Source organism: Mugil cephalus, chromosome 5 (assembly GCF_022458985.1).
Source record: "Mugil cephalus isolate CIBA_MC_2020 chromosome 5, CIBA_Mcephalus_1.1, whole genome shotgun sequence".
In the NCBI taxonomy this organism is placed as follows: Eukaryota; Metazoa; Chordata; class Actinopteri; order Mugiliformes; family Mugilidae; genus Mugil; species Mugil cephalus.
In genome coordinates, this window is record NC_061774.1 from 26,405,013 (window position 1) to 26,421,967 (window position 16,955).

At 46.8% G+C, this 16,955-nt stretch overlaps 1 protein-coding gene and 1 long non-coding RNA gene across 2 annotated transcripts in view; one reads left to right on the top strand and one right to left on the bottom strand.

Annotated features, from left to right (window-relative positions):
- The first annotated feature begins 2,497 nt into the window (after window positions 1-2,497).
- The window catches only part of ppargc1b (peroxisome proliferator-activated receptor gamma, coactivator 1 beta), an 89,753-nt gene continuing 75,295 nt past the window's right edge, over window positions 2,498-16,955 (top strand). The window contains exon 1 of the mRNA XM_047585753.1: window positions 2,498-2,616. Within this exon, the coding sequence (XP_047441709.1) occupies window positions 2,536-2,616 (81 nt within the window). The 5' untranslated portion in view covers window positions 2,498-2,535. The remainder of the gene's footprint in view (window positions 2,617-16,955) is intronic.
- The window catches only part of LOC125008482, a 44,634-nt gene continuing 31,767 nt past the window's right edge, over window positions 4,089-16,955 (bottom strand). The window contains exon 2 of the long non-coding RNA XR_007112895.1: window positions 4,089-7,584. This is a non-coding gene — a long non-coding RNA (uncharacterized LOC125008482). The remainder of the gene's footprint in view (window positions 7,585-16,955) is intronic.

Here is a 16,955-nt window from a genome sequence, read left to right on the forward strand (position 1 = left end):
TTGCACAGGGAAATGAAATGAACACACAGCTTAAGATAAGTACTTACAGATCAATGTGAGCCAGATGCCACTCTCCAGACTTCCAGCAGACAGCTTTGAGACTGATTGCATTGTGTTTCTATGCTAAACAAATTTGTCTGCTCTGCAGCTTTTGACTAAAACAGGCCCTGATAAAGTGTTCTGATCTGTTAGATCTGTTTTATTATCTGCCCGTGCGACGCTATTGTCTCACACGGAATGAGTGGCTACAAAAGAAAACTACAAAAATAGGAAAGTGGAAAGTGCCTCAGGTAGCCCCCCCTTTTTTTTCTCCTGACCAACAACTAAATTTCACACACAGATAGAGAAGAAACCCGCTGTGCTGTGGCGCTAACATCTCGCTCTCTGCCCCCCAGCAGTTATCTTAATGCTTCAATTTCCATTCTGCTCTGTATCTGGAGCAGCTGTAGTTGTGGAAGCTCAACACTTAACGCCGTAAAAATCCTAAAGACGACGTTACGATAAAGTTTCAGATTGCATCATGTCCTGATTTTGGAGCGTGATGTAATGTAGCGCACAAAGTTTTCCAGAGTTCATTTTAACTCGATGTCACATTCAGGCATCATCGCCCGTTTTAAAAAGCGGTGACTGATGCCGACCTGAAGTTGGAGGCCTCGGGGATCTCATTCAGCGTTCGTGCTCTCGCTGACTGGATGACTCACTCGCATGACACTTATCAAACCTGTTAACTGTGTCTTGGCGAAAGTAATTTGCCGAGCAGCTCTGGTTTGAGCTGAGGCCTGTGCAGCTATGAAAAAATCTGAAAATCTTTATCAAATTATGACATGACTGCAAAAGAATGAGGCCCGTGTCTGACCCGCTCTGCTCAGACGCTTGTCACTAAAATGTGCTGCAGCCAAACGAAAGCACCAATTATCCTCCATGTGTTCGGTACTAGAATTCTGAATTACATGTTATTTGGTTTGAGGCTGATAGTTATAACACGGCTGTCGTAACACGACCATAACAGGAGTCCTCTGTACCGGCCTCACGGGAGCTGAAGTTTAGCAAAGCAGCGCTGAGCCCCAGGTGTGTTCTTTCATTAAGTCATAAATCAGTTTGATTGAAAGCAGATACAGAAATCATTTAGATAAAATGTTTCTGAGCGCGTTTGCTCCACGTGGGGTAAAAACCAGGAGGGTCAGAAACATGGAGGCAGAAAAAAACTACAACAGAAGATGAACCAAGCTGGAATCCACGTGGACGACAACGCTGGAGACATCTTGGTTCATCTTCTTCTGAGGAATCAATTCGGCGTCGTCAATAAGGTTGGTGAAAAAAATAAATCTTCTTCTTCTTCTATTTCCAGCAGATTCAGGGCTCCACAGCAGCATGTAAACACTTTATCTGCTGGTTTCTGTCTCTCGAGTGTTTGAAAAGATGAACGGATCCAGAATCCATCTTAGTTCATCTTCTTCTACTGAATGAATTCAGTGTGGTCAATAAAGAAGGTCTACTTCTTCTTCTTCTTCTTCTTCTTTTCCATTTCCAGCAGATTTGATGCACCTTCGGCAGCAGAGACACTTTGCCACTAAAGGTGTCTGGATGGTTTAGGGTATGTAAACACATCTGATCAGATCATTATATTTGTATCGGGGGCTGAGAATTAAGGTGTTAGTCCAAAACGTAGCCGGTGTAAAAACTAGAGGCGTGAAAACATTTCACTGGACTCTCAGACCGGCCTGCAGCCGCTGATCCAATCCACCGTCTGCGACTTCACCGGCGTCCGCTGACGCCGTCGACTCGTCTGACCCGGTGACTGACAGGAGTTGATTCTGCAGTTGCCTGGCAACGGCAACAAGAACGCTGCCACTTACTGTATTTCTCAAAACAAAAAGCATGAGCTGTGCAACTGGAGAGTTTCCATGTCTCTGAAAAAGGCTTGTCCGCTGCGATCAGGGCTTTTTTTTTTTTTTTCCTGAATAAAAACAGCCTCCAGAACCAGAGAAACTGTTTTACATTGTGTTAGCTTGTATGTGTTGGGCTTTGATAATAGGAACAAATGAAGATTTTATTTTAAATGCTACATGTAGAGTTAATCTCTTATAGATAAAAGAAACTAAACTCTGGAAATATATTTAAATTTTCTGGAAAGCTACTAAAATAACTGGCTGTGATTTATCGTCATTAAAATGTTAAATGGTTCCAAGTACACGTGGATATAAATAAATTAAAAAAAAATCATGCATCACCTGCTTGGCATATAATATCTGAAAGGTTATGATGACAGACACACACTAGGAAATTAGCTCTTGCATTGATGGTAACGTAATGCTCCTTTTACAGTGGGGGCTCCAGTGCATTGACCCCGGTGGCCCCCCGCGGACCACGCATGTGTCTAGTGTGTTACTGTGTCGCCGTGTGTGTGTGTGTGTGTGTGTGTGTGTCTGTGTGTGAGTAAACAGATGCGCCCCCTACAGGCAGCGTCCTCCCACTGCTCCGCCTCCGCCTCCTATACTCCGCTCTCTGGCTGCGCGGCTCCTCATTCACTAGAAGATGGCGGACTGCGCTCCACTATTAGATGAGGAACTCTCGTCCTTTGTCTTCAATTACCTGACAGAAAACTCCGGCAGCCAGGTAAGACCTCGGCCTCCGCGGACGCGCAGGACCTCGCGCTCTGCAGACCGGGGCGCCTTTCCGCACGTCGCCGGCCGTGACGCGCGCTGCGCCCCGGTTGATGCGAAGCCGCTTCGCCCGGCTTCTCAGCAGCATCTCCCCGGCGCGGTGCGAAGCCGGCGTCTCGGTCCGCATGCATGCATGCGTTGAGTCTCTCTGTGTGTGTGTGTGTGTTGCGCCTGAACCAGGTCTTGACGTCTGGGTTTTCACATGCGTTTCTCCGGAGGAAATGTCATCGGCTATCGGGAATTTTTTTTTTTTTATCACGAAAACCAATAAGTGTTTCTGCGCTGGCGGTGGAAGCGGAGGAGAGCGGCGGTGTGCCGCGGCTCGGGGAGGATTATTTGGTATGCAAGAGGGGCGCTCTGCAAACTTTTGACGCATTCTTGGAAGGGAAGTTTTTATTTCAGTGCCGGGGAGTTGGACACGTGGTGCGCCGTGAACGCATGGACTGAGGACTATCATGATATTACGACATTATGACACGAAATTACCTGACTACAGGAGCGGCTGGTTACATATATATATATATATATTTAAAAAAACGTGCTGCAGATGAAGTACTTGTGTGTCTCTTCGTGGCTGCTTTACGCATGTGCTTGGACGTTTTATTTTACGCATATATAAACATATATATACACGTTTCTCGCTCCGGATCGAAGCAAATCTTTAATAAAGCGTCCCCCCCTTTTTTTCGTGACAGCACTGCAATACATCAGTGCTGTGTAATGTCTTTTATCCACTCCGTTGTAAGCTGCTTGCCGGAGCAGCACCGCGGGCTTAGCCGGGGAATCTCTGGATCTCTGTGCTGGATTTCTGCAGGACGCTTCGAAGTTTTAGCAGCTCCCACCGATAGTCAAAATCAATTTATTAAGGGGAGACGTTGAGAACAATTGAGACGGCGATTATGAAAAATCGCGAGGAAAAAGTTGATGCGTTTCATTTATTTATTTATCTTTTTTGGTTTTCGTAACCGTTTGCGTAAGTGTCTGGCGACGGTTACAAAACCTCTCGTGGGCTGGCGGTGACAGCCTGGTAATACACGGTGTTGATGTTGAGGAAGGGGGGGTGGAGTGGATCGGAGGTGAGGGGGGGCTCGCAGGTTGTTGGAAGACCCCCCCCCACTCCCCCCACACGCGCATATACACACACTGGATCCTCAGGGAAGCGCCAAGACACCAAATCCCGTTCGGAAATCTTCGAATTTAAGGAATTCCTGCCCCACTGACCAAGACGCATCAGCCCAAAGATTGAATTCTCAATTTAAACCAATGGACATGATGTTTTATTGAATTCGGCATAAATTCAACACACCTATTAGTATGATATACAAACTTTTCTAACTGAATCCCTAAAGGAATAACCCACCAAAGCATCAGTCGCAGGTCGGTCGGTCGGGAGGGATGTTTACCACTTAAAGAAGTTGAGATGTGGTTTACAAAAAAAAAAAAAAAAAAAAAAGAGGAGTGACGCATTCAGCATGAAAACTATACTGAATGTTTCAGGATGAGGCTTTCATAAGGACAGGCTCCTGGTTTGTATAACGTGGCATGCGTGTGGCTGCACAAATACAAGGGAAGTAGAAATTAGCAGATTTCCCAACGGGATTTAGTGGTGGATAAAAAAATAAAAAAATAAATAAATAAATAAATTGCAAATTCTCAATCTCCCTGCTGTGTCTGCGGAGGCTAAGGATCATCAGCGTTCACCTCCAGCTCCACGGCTCGGTCTGTGTCGGTGGCACCGCCGCCTTCACTGCACCATGATTGTGATTGTTATTGCTGTGATTGCACGGTCATCAGAGGATGTGGCTGTTTGTGGAGGTGCTGTTGATGGTGGATGTGTGTGTGTGTGTGTGTGTTTGGTGGAGGGGGGGGGGCTGCTATCTGTCACAGCTGATTGGCGGCTTAAGCAGGTTAATTCAGTGTGTGGTGGGATCCAGGGAGTCTGAGGGCTATTTATAAGCTGCAGCAGAGGCATGCGAACGCACACAGTAGCTACACACTGTACACACATGCAGAACAGAGATGAACTGCATCATGTGACGCACCCCCCCCCCTCCCCTTCCCTTCCTTACCCAACAGAAAGATTTGATGAGGAAATAAACGTCGTCCTTATGTGATAATAAATTGCAGAAGATCTTAGGGAATGACGGCATGTGAGTCATTGCACAACCACAACACACGCTTTCACTCGACCTGCAGCCTCATTTGCATGCCTGTTGAGCCTCTTAAGGTGTCTCCGTGATGCATTGCATGACCGTGTTGTCACGGCGTTCAAACAGACATGTAATATTCCCACGGGGGGAGCCACTTATGCGCACACGTGGCTTCGGGCGGCCCCGCAAACGCCTCGCGACGTCGACGCGAAACGCCTCGAAACAAGGCGTCGAGGACGTTTTTTCCGAGACGGTGCCATAAAACGAGGGGTAATCACACCATGTGGCGTCGGCAGAGAGGTGGATGTGGAGACTCTGCATGCTCTCGTATGTTAAATAAAATAAAATAAACCGCAGCCTCTCTCCTCTGAGGCCCGACTGCTGCAAAGTCCTTGAGAAACACAGAACGGGGAAAGATAAAGTGCAACTTGAATGAGGAAAAAGGGAAAGAAAAAAAAGATTATATGTCTTTTAAATTCTTTCTACCTGTGTAGTCTGATAAGGTTATCTATTCTACAAACGTTAATATGTTAATATTTACTCAGGGTTATAAGGTGTGTGTGTGTGTGTGTGTGTGTGAGGCCCCTGCCGGCTGGTTATTGTAATACTACGCTATCCTCGTGACTGGAGTTACAGAACAGGGCCCTGCTGCAGTCATGTGAGTTGTAGTGGAGGGAGGGAGGGATGGAGGGGATGGAGGGAGGCGTTAACTGTGACGTAGGCTGGAGGGATGGCAGCCTTTCCTCCTCCCTCCTCCTCCCCCCCGACATGTGACTGCTTCTCTCTTTCTCACACGGGCTCTGCTGCTGCTGCCGCCGCTCACTCTCACACATGCACACAGTGCACAAGCTTCGCCGTATTTTCTCTCGCTTCCCTTTCCTGTCTCTTTCAAACACGTTTCTCGATCCGCCCGTCGTCTGTCTCATCTGCCTTTTATCACGTACTTAAGTGGTTTTTAACGGCCCCGGGGTTGGAATCTGTTGCAGCTACTCTTACGGCCGGCGTTGCTTCTTTTTTTTATTCTCGCTTCCCTGCGATTAGATCGAAATCCACGACACGAGACCATCGGTGTTTCGTTACTGTTTGAGGCTGTGTTACAAAATGCACCAGTCATTTTAAACATGTTCCCTCCCTTAAGCAGTGGCTCTAATGACCGTGTCAGCTCACATGTGGACTGAGCCGCCGGCTGGCGTTGGAAAAGTCCGATTCTCCGACCGTTGACCACGGGCTCACGTGATGCCAGTCTGTGCACTGTACTTTCAAAAGTCAAATAAGCAGTTTTTTCACGTCACCCACATGTCTGGCTTCGCAGCAGAGCGTGTGCACGCAGCTCCTTATATACTACTATCAAAACCAGATACGTGAAATTTAAGGAACAGCGTCGGGTTTCAGAACCCTGCAGAAAAACTGGCCTTCTCTACAGCCGCCGCTTTTTGTTGAGTTGTGGCTTTGGCTGCTTTGATGGCGCTGGCAGCGTGGACCTGAATTCAACCATACTTATGTTGCATCTAAAAAACCAACTGGATGAACAACAGTGCAGCTCTGGCCTCTCATTTCATGTAGCGCGGTTTACTTTTAGTCCTGACCATCTTGCATGTCGTTTTACGGTGCAGATAAAATGCGTGAAATTTACGCAGAATTCCAGGATATCACGTACAAACTCTGACAGTAGCACCATCCCGGAGTGGTTGACCTCCAGAATGGAAAACCTAAATCTCATATTGTGTCTTTTAAAAGTAACAGGAAGTTGTATCCCCTGGCTTTACGAGTGGACTTGTTAAAAAGTTGTATTAGATTGCCACTGGTCACTCCAAGTCCTTCACGCTGGTAATCATTGACCGGCTGCAGAGGGCCAGTCTGGGTCCTGTCAGGAGATTGACTCAGGGAAGATCAGGCCGACTTAACGTCAGTCGCCACATCCTGCTGTAACAGGACTCAACCAGCCACGGGGCAAATGCTAGTAAAATATTAGCTGTGGCTCATCTGGGCCCGCTCTGCTGCTCAGCTCAGCGTGGCTCTTAGGCAACTACAAAGAAAAAGTCACATGGAAATCTGAAACACACGTGTGGGGTTTGCAGTGAGAAATGGTGGAATGAAACACAGGAACATCAGAGAACAGCGAGGCAGAAATCTGTCGTTCACACAACGTGTCGCGCTTTGAGGTTTATTTAAAAACTTCTGGTTTGGAGGTCAAGCTTGTCGAGTAAATATAGTTGAACCAGTTTCTTGACAGGGGTCGTAAAAAGTTATTGCAGTGCACCGAGTTATTCTTCGCTGCTGTTCACTGTGAAAAATTTGGCGGTATCCAAAAAAAAGCAGCAAACGGCGGATGAACTGTCGGATGCTGGGGAACTTAACACCTTTTGTGAAGGTTTTTGTGAAGAACACTTTGTTCCCAGTGAGTTACTGCGTTCACGTCTGACTCCTCCGAGCCCCCGGGCAGCGTGTTACCGCCACACTAATCGAGATAAATCTCAGGACTTTAAGTGTTTAATATTTTGATTGCATCTCAGAAACAACGCCCACATCTAATAATAATAATAATGGAAAACTTAATAAAGATTAATCCGTGAGTGTGGCTGCTCTGTTGTGGCACCACGGAGCCTCCTCATACCTTCAGTCAGCGCTTCAGTCAGGGTGTGAATGTGTGGAGGAGTTACGTACCAGACAGTCGGCGCTCATCCCCGGCTATCGGTTCATCCTCTCCAGTTTCGGATCGGAAGTCACGCAGTCCCTCGCTTATCAGCTGGATTTGGCAAGATGGTTCAATTCTGCAGGGGGAAAAATAAATAAAAAATGCACTTTAAAGGATTTTTTTATTTTTTTTTATGCCATGAATTCTAAAAAAATATTTCTACTCTCGAGCAAACTGTGGTTACAGCAGCCAAAGCTACGTGTGAAAATCTGACTGGTGGAGGTTGAAGGTGATAGTATGATATGAATCATCTTCCCCCAACAAACAAGCCAAAAACAGTACATGAAGCACAAGGTGTTGTTTACCTGGCCTCCAAATTCACTACATCCCAAACTAATCTAACCAAGTGTCTCCTGAGAAGATCCATGTCCATTCTCTGATGAAGTTTTTTTTAGACGTTTAGACGTCAGGGACTTTAGGCTCATCGCTTCCTCGGAGTAGGCGAATAAATCGGATTTAAACCGGACGGTGACAGGGGAAGAGTGAAGGGTCCAGACAGCCAGGTAGGCAGATCGGTGTATAAATAACAAGGCTTTGAAGTTCCGCCCAGGAGTGATGGATACAGGTGTTATTGGCAGAGACCGGGATTTACACTGAGCCAGGGACAAACAGAAAAGACTCTCTTTGCCTACGTCTCATCTATCACCTTCTCTTTTCGCAGATTTAAGCTTTTTTTTTTTTTTTTTTTTATTCTTTCTCGCCTTCTTTTATAGGTTTTTGTTTACCGTTCTGTGCTTTTATCCCCCCCCCCCCCCACAATCCTCCGCCTGTATCCGTCACGCTCTTTCTTTTCTGCCCGTCTGAGTCGTGATGTGCAGTGCTGCAGTGCAATGTGTTTCGGCTTGCAGCCCTGCAGTGACTCACCTGTCCCTTCTGTCACTGTGTACTGGACACACACACACACACACACACACACACACACTTACTGGTGAGCTCTGTAAACAATGTCCTAAAATGCAAATATGAACTTTTCGTTTACATATTGGGAGAAAGACAGTTGACTTTATATTTCTTACTCGGCGAGTATCAACCTATAGACTGAACCAGGGCAAAGGTCAGAGTGTCAATAGAAAGAACAAAGTGTTCCCCCCAGAGCGTAATCCCAGCGAGTGAGACGGGAGGGACTGTTTTTTGGACTTATACCGACTACATTGTCGCTACGTTAGCGACACGTCTGCGTCAGATTTACAGCATCCATATTGCATCATTGCATTTTCTTTGTTTGTGAAGACGAACGGCGAAGCGTTAAATCGATGAAACGGACACGGGCTTCGCTCCGTTGCCGCCCCCGGGATTGACTCGCCACCGGCTAATGTTTCCCATCCCGGTGCCGTGGGAGAGGAGCCTGACGGTTACTGTGGTGCTGCACCGAGGTGCCAAGTGGCGCCGCGAGCGTCCTCCACTATGAATGTGTGGCTTCATCGTCCTCATCGCGCTTGTGTGCGTCAGCGTCGGGCTTGGGAATATGGCTGCTTCCTCCCAAATCCCTCCGAGGTTCATCAGGCATCCGGCTTAGATACTGACCCCCCCTTCCCCTCCCCCGTGAGGACTCTGAGAGTGTGTGTGCGTCTGTGAGCGAGGCTCATAAACCGCATGTGTGCATCCATGTTTCTGTGTGTGTCTGCCGTTAGCAGAGGCAGGTGAGGGGGTCTCTCAATAATTAATTATGTGGTGATTCGTCAGCTGTTCGCTCGGGGCCTGCTTGGCATCAACAGTCGTGCTCACGTTAGGGCGGCAGGACTCGGGATTAAATGAGGATTTTCTTGAACAAATTTCTGATTACGTTTCACCTTCCTTTAACAAAAGTCCATATAATTAATGGTAGTGCGCCATGATATCTATCAATTAGTGGTAGTCGATGCCTCACTGGGCCTGATCCTCAAGGGTTTTCCTTCCACTCTTGTTCTGGTGACTTTGGTCTGTAAAAGTTCTTGGGACAACTCGGATTATATTTCTACAGATGTTGGATGTTTCTTTATTTGTCTCGTTCTTATTCCTTGATTCTGACTCATGTCTCCTCCAAATCCAATCCCAATCCCGTAGAATCAAACTGGGATTTACGTGGCCCCTGAACGAAAATGACTTTTTTTTTTGCATGTGCATGACTTGTTTTAGTTTCTGTCCACTTCGTTCGCGTACTTTTTTTTTTTTTTTAATAATAATACAGCTTTATAATCCGTTTACGGATCCCAGTAGGTTTGCAAACCCGTAATTTGCTGCAGCAGATCTTCCTCTCTAATCAATCAATAGATGCTCCGATTGATTTCATTGAGATTTCATGGACATTTAATGGCGATTCATTTCGCGGTTTCACAATTACACACGGGAGAGATCCTGCTAAAGATATCCAGATTCATTAAGCGCTTTGCTCGCAGTTACGGAGCATTGCCACCGTGCGCCCATCCATCATGGTAATTTGTTCTTTTTCCTATTTCATGTGGCGTTATATATTTCCTATCTCTGCTGTTCAGAGCCCGCAAAGGTTCTGGGCAGAGCTCACCTTTGGCCTGGTTTTAATACGGGGGATAAACAGGGCTAGCGAAGGCTTCGCTGACCCGCATGGTTCGGGGCCCGGCCGCAGGCACTTCTTCATTAGATCGGCTTCCACCTGCAACACTGTGTCAGGCTACACCTGAGCCTGGTTTCTGCTTCTCTTTGGCCTATTTCATACAGCTTCTTCCCGGTCACACTATGTAATAAGAGTAATTTGGACTAATTATGATGCTTTAGTAGCACTAACCCTAACCCCACCTCTCGCAAAGAAACTCGCTGCTTTTGGCATCCTGGTATCGTGCATGTACTCTGCACATTTTTTTTTTAAACTGTTCTTCTTCCCTTGAGGTGAAACAGCACAGCAGCACTCATCCGTACCGAGCATCCAGCACGCACACCCCCTTTATAGCTTGTATTATAGCGAGAGGTACAAAGATACAGATACGGTTGGAGGAAGAAGAGGAGGAGATAAGGAAGGGGAATAAAATCCCAACAGCACGGAGACACTAGCGAGGAACGAGTCTCATTAGGTATTCATCCGCTGCCTTTTTTGCTGTCTTAATTTATATGAAAATCTATTCGGTTTGTCGCCGCGTTCCAGGTCGTCGCCGCCGCTCTCGCCGTGACTCAAGCCAGAGTGGGATGTGAAGATGTAAATTTCTCCTCCGTCTCATCCCTCTCCCCCTCCAGGCTGTGGTTTTAATACAGATTATGTACTTTATAGTCAGTGCTGTGATTCACCGTTATCGCCCTTTCATCGTCCCCCTTGTATTTTTTTCCCCCCTATCTTTACGGCGCATTCGGACCAGGATTTATCATTGTGGTTATTTATTGGTAAATCATCATTTACATACCACTTAACCTTTGGGGGCCCCGCTGTCAGCGACCGGGTTCACATCATCTTGATAAATGACTCTGCTGCTGTTTTGTTTTCAGAAATGCTCAGTTAAGGTAAAAAAGCTCATTGATTGGTCAGATAAGGACATTTTTAAGTGAAGATCTGTGCCATCAAATCTTCCATGGCTCCGGGTTATTTTAAATTTAGTTTTTTTGCCAGTGTGAAGTCTGCGTTGGACTTTTAGACAGAAAATGACATTTAGTAGACCCACGTTTGGTCGATTAACCAAGAAAATTATCATTGAATTACTCGACTTCCAAAAAAAAAAAAAGTGTTAATTGCGAAGCCTAATCTAGGAGAACATGCACTGAGACCGGCTCTGGTTCATTTGTGTGAATGTATCTTGCGGGAAAAAGCTCATGGGATCCTGAAACAAAGGCTCGTTTAAACAGGGACAACGTGGTTTCAGGTAATGTTACATTAGCATCAGAGAGCTGGTTAAGGTCTGGGCTTCACGATACGATACGTATCACGATACGATACGTATCACGATACTTGAGTCACGATACGATACGTATCACGATACGATACGCATCACGATACTTGAGTCAAGATACGATACATTATTGCGGTATTTTGCAATATTTTACATAGTTCACTGAGCAATTTTAAATGCAGCTTAAAATAAACTTGTCATTGGACAAATTAAGTCAAAAAACAACTAGAAAAAGTGTTGGTGGAGGCGCAGAAGTCAAAATTGACAAGAGAAATATCACGATATGTTGCCGTATGGATGTTTTTTCCCACCTCTAGTGCTTAAGAAAGACTTGGACCAACTGGGTCTTTACACAGTACATATATGTGTGATCCGTAAATGTGTTAATTTGGCCGTTCCCATGACTTTAACACCTTGTGTTTGCCCTGTTATCATCATTATTATCCCATGAATCGATCCAGTGTAAATACAGCCAATCAGGTGTCAGTCAGTGTGTTTCTTCTTCGGTGGGTTGTGTTAAATATATTCACTGCATGTACGGTGTCATGCAGGAGAAGCATGCTTACATCCCTCATCTAAATTCCTCCTCACATCTCTGGCTTCCTGCCCCCCCACCCCCCCCACCCTCTGCCATGTATGTTGACACATATGTGCAGATGTGTGCACACGAAACGCCACGCGTCCTTAGCTAACCTTTATTGGCCATTTGTATTCATCACAGGAGCCCTGCTGCTGTATTGATAGTGTCAACAAGAGGCTATTTGTCATTCTTGGTGCATGCACACCCGTGGTCGCCCGGTATCTTCGTACAACACCTGAGGGGGAGAGAGGGGGAGAGAGGGGGAGAGAGGGGGAGAGAGGGGGAGAGAGGGGGAGAGGGGGGGAGAGGGGGGGAGAGGGGGGGAGAGGGGGAATCCAGTCTCACCCGGAGGCTCAGGGGTTCGTTGCAGGTGGAGGCCCCGGCGGTGGCCGAGCGTAGCTGGTTGTCCTATTTCTTTAAAACCCTCTCCTCTGTTACGTGATTTATCGCGGAGGTGTGGAGGTGGGGGGGGGGTTTCAGCCATCAGGGAAATGTCTTATTTTAAAGCAGAAATGGAAAAGCGAGGTCTAAATCTGGGGAGATGAGAGGCAGACGAGATGAAAGGGATCCCGGTAATCACGGCGCAGAGAGGCTGATGTTAGTCATATCTCCGTGATCGGTACAAGAAGTGGCATTTGAAGTATTAAAGCGATAGTAAAATTGGATTGATTTGGGGGGAATGTGAGGTGTCGCGCCGTGCATAACAATGCCGGTTTGCAGCTGAGCGAAAGTTCATCAACTCTCGCCGACATTTGACTACCGACCGAAAAAGTGTGTTTGCTGAACATTTGTAATCCCTTTAAAGTTAGCTCCATATTCAGGTGTGAATGAAGTTTCAAAGAGGATCCATAACTGTAAAAAAAAAAAAAAAAAAGTAGGGCTTGTTAACTCTCTGCTACGCGATTGAAAAATGGGACTTTGACAGTTTCTGCCGTTGTTAAACTTGAGACTTTGATTTGGAGCGGCACCGTAATAAAACAGGGAAGACGTACGAGGGTCGGAGGCGTAAATGCTGCTGCGATATTGGTTTGGACTCCGTCGCTGCCCAAACAGCGCAGGTCTTCCTGTCTCTCTCCTTGACATCGGGCCAATGTTTTGGCTCGGGTGGGTGCCCCCCCACCCCCATACGATTTAACCGTCAGACAGATCGAGTTGTAAAGATGTCTGGGTCGTAGATGGGCAACTACCCAACTGTACAAACACATCCTCGCTCCTCTCCACAGTGACACTATAGCCTGCTCCACCGAGGAGGCGACACGGACATAAATACCAATATCCTGGTAGTTTGCCAACCGGAATATATAGACACACATATAGACCAGGGTCTTCCCTTCCAATAAGCCACCGGTCCGGGGGGGATTATTACATGTGATTATGACCGCTGCTCAACAAACATGGTCCTGTGGATTCTTGACAGGGTTATAAGCAGTTTGTGAACCCACTCATCTCAGGATTTAAGCCGGAGTTTCTGGCCTTTTCATGACCTGGTGAACTAAGTTTCACTAGAATGGTGATGGAGTCGATCCAAATCAGTTATTCAATGGTAGAAAACATCTACAACTGCTTTGTCCGACAGATGCAACGTGTTCCTCTTTTTGCTTTGCGTACACACTGTTTAATTGCATGATGGGCTGGTGTTACACGGACTATAAAGATAAACCAGAAATCCACCGACATCTCGTCCAATCTGTTGGTGAGATTATGGCTGAAGAACCGACGAACACTGGAGGTTGTAGTGTTACATATATACAGACGCCCTGATCCAATTATTTTTGAGTCCCGATTTGCTCCTAAATGAACAAAATCTCCTCCTCTGTAGATTCCTAAAGTCTTTCCTTCCTAAAGTCTTCTCCCAGAACCTACTCCAGAAATGTTCTGGTGCCATAAACTCCACAAGCGTCTACAGAATATTTTCTATTTATATTTTTCTCCAGGAAACTTTTCTACCACCTCACCAAACATCCACATTGAGCAGTTTACCAACCAGATAACCAGATTATTTGGTTTCTCATCTAGCAGCTTTGACACCAGCCAACAATCGCTATAACAGAAGAAGTCGTCTTTTCTTTTCCGCCGTCTTTATAACTGTATAAGTAGAAGAAGACGACGTTTTAGTGCTGCCAGGACGTGATTTCGGGTTCTCTAGAGATAGTTGTTGTGTACTCGCTGCTTGTACTAATTGTGTAACTGACATCAGCAGCAGAGTCGTAGTAAATAATAGTCTTCATGCGAGTCTTTGTTGGTTTTTAACAGTTGGACACACACACTGTTGACAGTCTCAACAGAACGACAGTTGGTTTATCGCTACAGTAACCTACACTGAGCTGATGGGGGGGGGGGGGTGAATGAGGGAGGGAGGGGGAGGAAAAGGGGGGAGATACACTTCATGTGTGTGAGACAGAGAGAGAGAGTTGAGTCTTGAAGGGCACTGGTGCAAATGAGAGAAAAGGTTAAAGGAAATTTCCATGGCATGTTGTAAGTGTGCACGGGGAGGACAAGAGGGCACCACACACACACACACACACACACACACACACACACACACACACACACACACATAAGCCAGCATGGCATATAACTGTGGCAACCAGGTGCCAGGGGAAAGGCAAGCACAGGCTGGTGCGAACATGCATGTCACACACCAACGTTTTGTCGAGCTGCAGTTATCTAGAAGCGCAGCCCTGCACGTCCGGCAAAAAACGTTATTTGATACGGTTCAGTGCGGCAACACACACACACACACACACACACACACACACACTTCCATTACTCCACTTTAAAAGCCATTTGTCGTTATTTTTAGCCGTTGTTGCCTCCTCAGATGAAAGGCACATTACCGTTGCGTGCGTGCGTGCGTTCGCGCCGCTGCCAGCGTTGTGCGTTATAAATAACTTTTTTTTTTTTTTTTTTTTTTTGACGTGGCCCTTGTTGCATCACTCGCGTCGGAAACTCGCGCGAGACCTCGGCCCCCGAATCGTAATTAGCGGTGAGGAAAAAAAAAAAAATCCACGCGTTGGGCCAAGATATCGCAGGCTTCACTCAGTCGCAACGAGAACTGTCGCCCACAGATTGTGTCTCCGGCCAACACACGTTATCAATTACAAGCCTCGGAGAAACTTAGTAACTGCGCACTAATGCACTAACTCATCAGAACTTAATAAATTGCCTCTCCGTCGGGGCTCGGGAATGTAATAAACCCCCGATATTGTGATATATTCTCCTGATAATGTGACGTAATTGCACGATAACTGGGAATGATAAACACGTTGGGGTGGAGCCGGCGCACGGTGACGGGCTCAGGAGGCTCAACCGGAGCTCAGCCATGGAAAGTTTAGAGGTGTGTGTCCTGTGTGTGTGTGTGTGAGTCATGCATGTTGGTCGAAACAGGCAAACAGGCTTCTACCTGCATGTAGCACAGGTAGGGAGTCCACTGGGACAGACAGGCGAAACACAATGGTGCAGGGAAACGCACAAACACACACTTAAGCCTCGTGCCGTGTGCGGCGTGTGAGAACATGTCATCGGTTCATAAAAGGCATCCTGCCCGGTAGCTTTCCACTGCCTCCTTCTCCTTCGTCTTCTTCTTCTTCCTCCCGTCTTTTGGCCCGTTCTTCTTCCTCCATGTTATATCTGACCAGGATTTTCTCTCCGTCTGTCTCTGTCTCTCTGCCGTTCGCTCATTGACCTACTTCCCAAAGGCTGCTCAGGCTTGCGTGACCACAGAGCTCAGCGCTGCGGCGGTGGCATGACACACGCTGCACATGCACGCAGTGATGCTTACACATCCATAATTCCTGCTGCTGCACATGCGTCAAAATCACGTCAGCACCATCATTATTTAATGAGCTAGTATTTTGCATTGAAATATACACAGATTTTCCAGTTTATTATGTATCTAAGTATCTAATATAACAGTTTAATCTGCATGAAATCTCTTGTGTTGCACTGACACGTTTCTATTATTTTGGCAACCTCATTTTTAAATAATTAAATCCTTCTAAATGATATCGTGCAGTTGAATCACCACCGTTCTGATGGCGCACCAGGTGTCCCTAATGAAGTGGCCAGTGTCCCTCACTGTCACTAAATATGAATGAACGCCGGACGACTCGGCCCAAACTGCAGCTCACCGGGAATAAAAGCTGATTTAATCCCCCCCCATGTCTTTCACTCCACTGTCTGGTGTTGGTGATTTATAGTTGCAGATAGATAGTCACAGCTACTGGTGTTATTAGCAAATTGGCAGGAAGACAGGTGCATGAATCACACGTGATGCTGTTGTGAGGCTGAGTCAGCTTCATGTGAGGTTATTTGCTTTTTCCCCTGATTAGTTTAGAGAAGTTTTTTTCTTGGTTTTCTGAAGAGCCCGTTATTCTGTCAAAAGCCACCTGGCATGTGTTGACGCCTCGGAGACACATTCCAGTAACACGCGTTCACTTCGCCATTAATTGCCTCAATCACAAAATTGAGACCCGTCCGTGGGGGGTGGCGGCGGGGGGGTGAGGGGGGGTTCAGGTTAACGAGGAAATGATTTCTAATCAGCTCTGACTCGTTGTTAGCGGGCGCACGTTGCCGCGTAGCCGCTGAATATCCGATCCCCCGTCAGCGGATTAGAAATGAGTGGCGTCTTGTTGATTGCACTCGGAAAATATTGACACACCCAATGTCGGAGTGCGTCGCTCCTTTCTTTCTCCTCACCGCAGCTTCGGCGTCCCCCGCCCCCCTCCGCTAGCTAAGGCAGGGGCGCTGTTGACACAAGGAATCTCGCTGGTGTGATGCAACACGTGTAATAAGCTAAATTCCTCCTGGGTGAGTGTGTGTTTGTTTAATGTGATCATGCATCTGCAGGCATGTCGTACATGCGTGTGAGAGCAGCTTCGGTTTTTATGTGTTTTTGAATGTGGGGAAGCGTTTGGGCGTGTGCATGTACGACGTGCACCTCCTCCTCCTCCTCCTCCTCCTCCTCCTCCGCTCGGCGCTAAGCGCTAATGGAGCATTGACAGTTAAAGTGTTGAGCGTCTGGACGGCGTTTTTTTATCA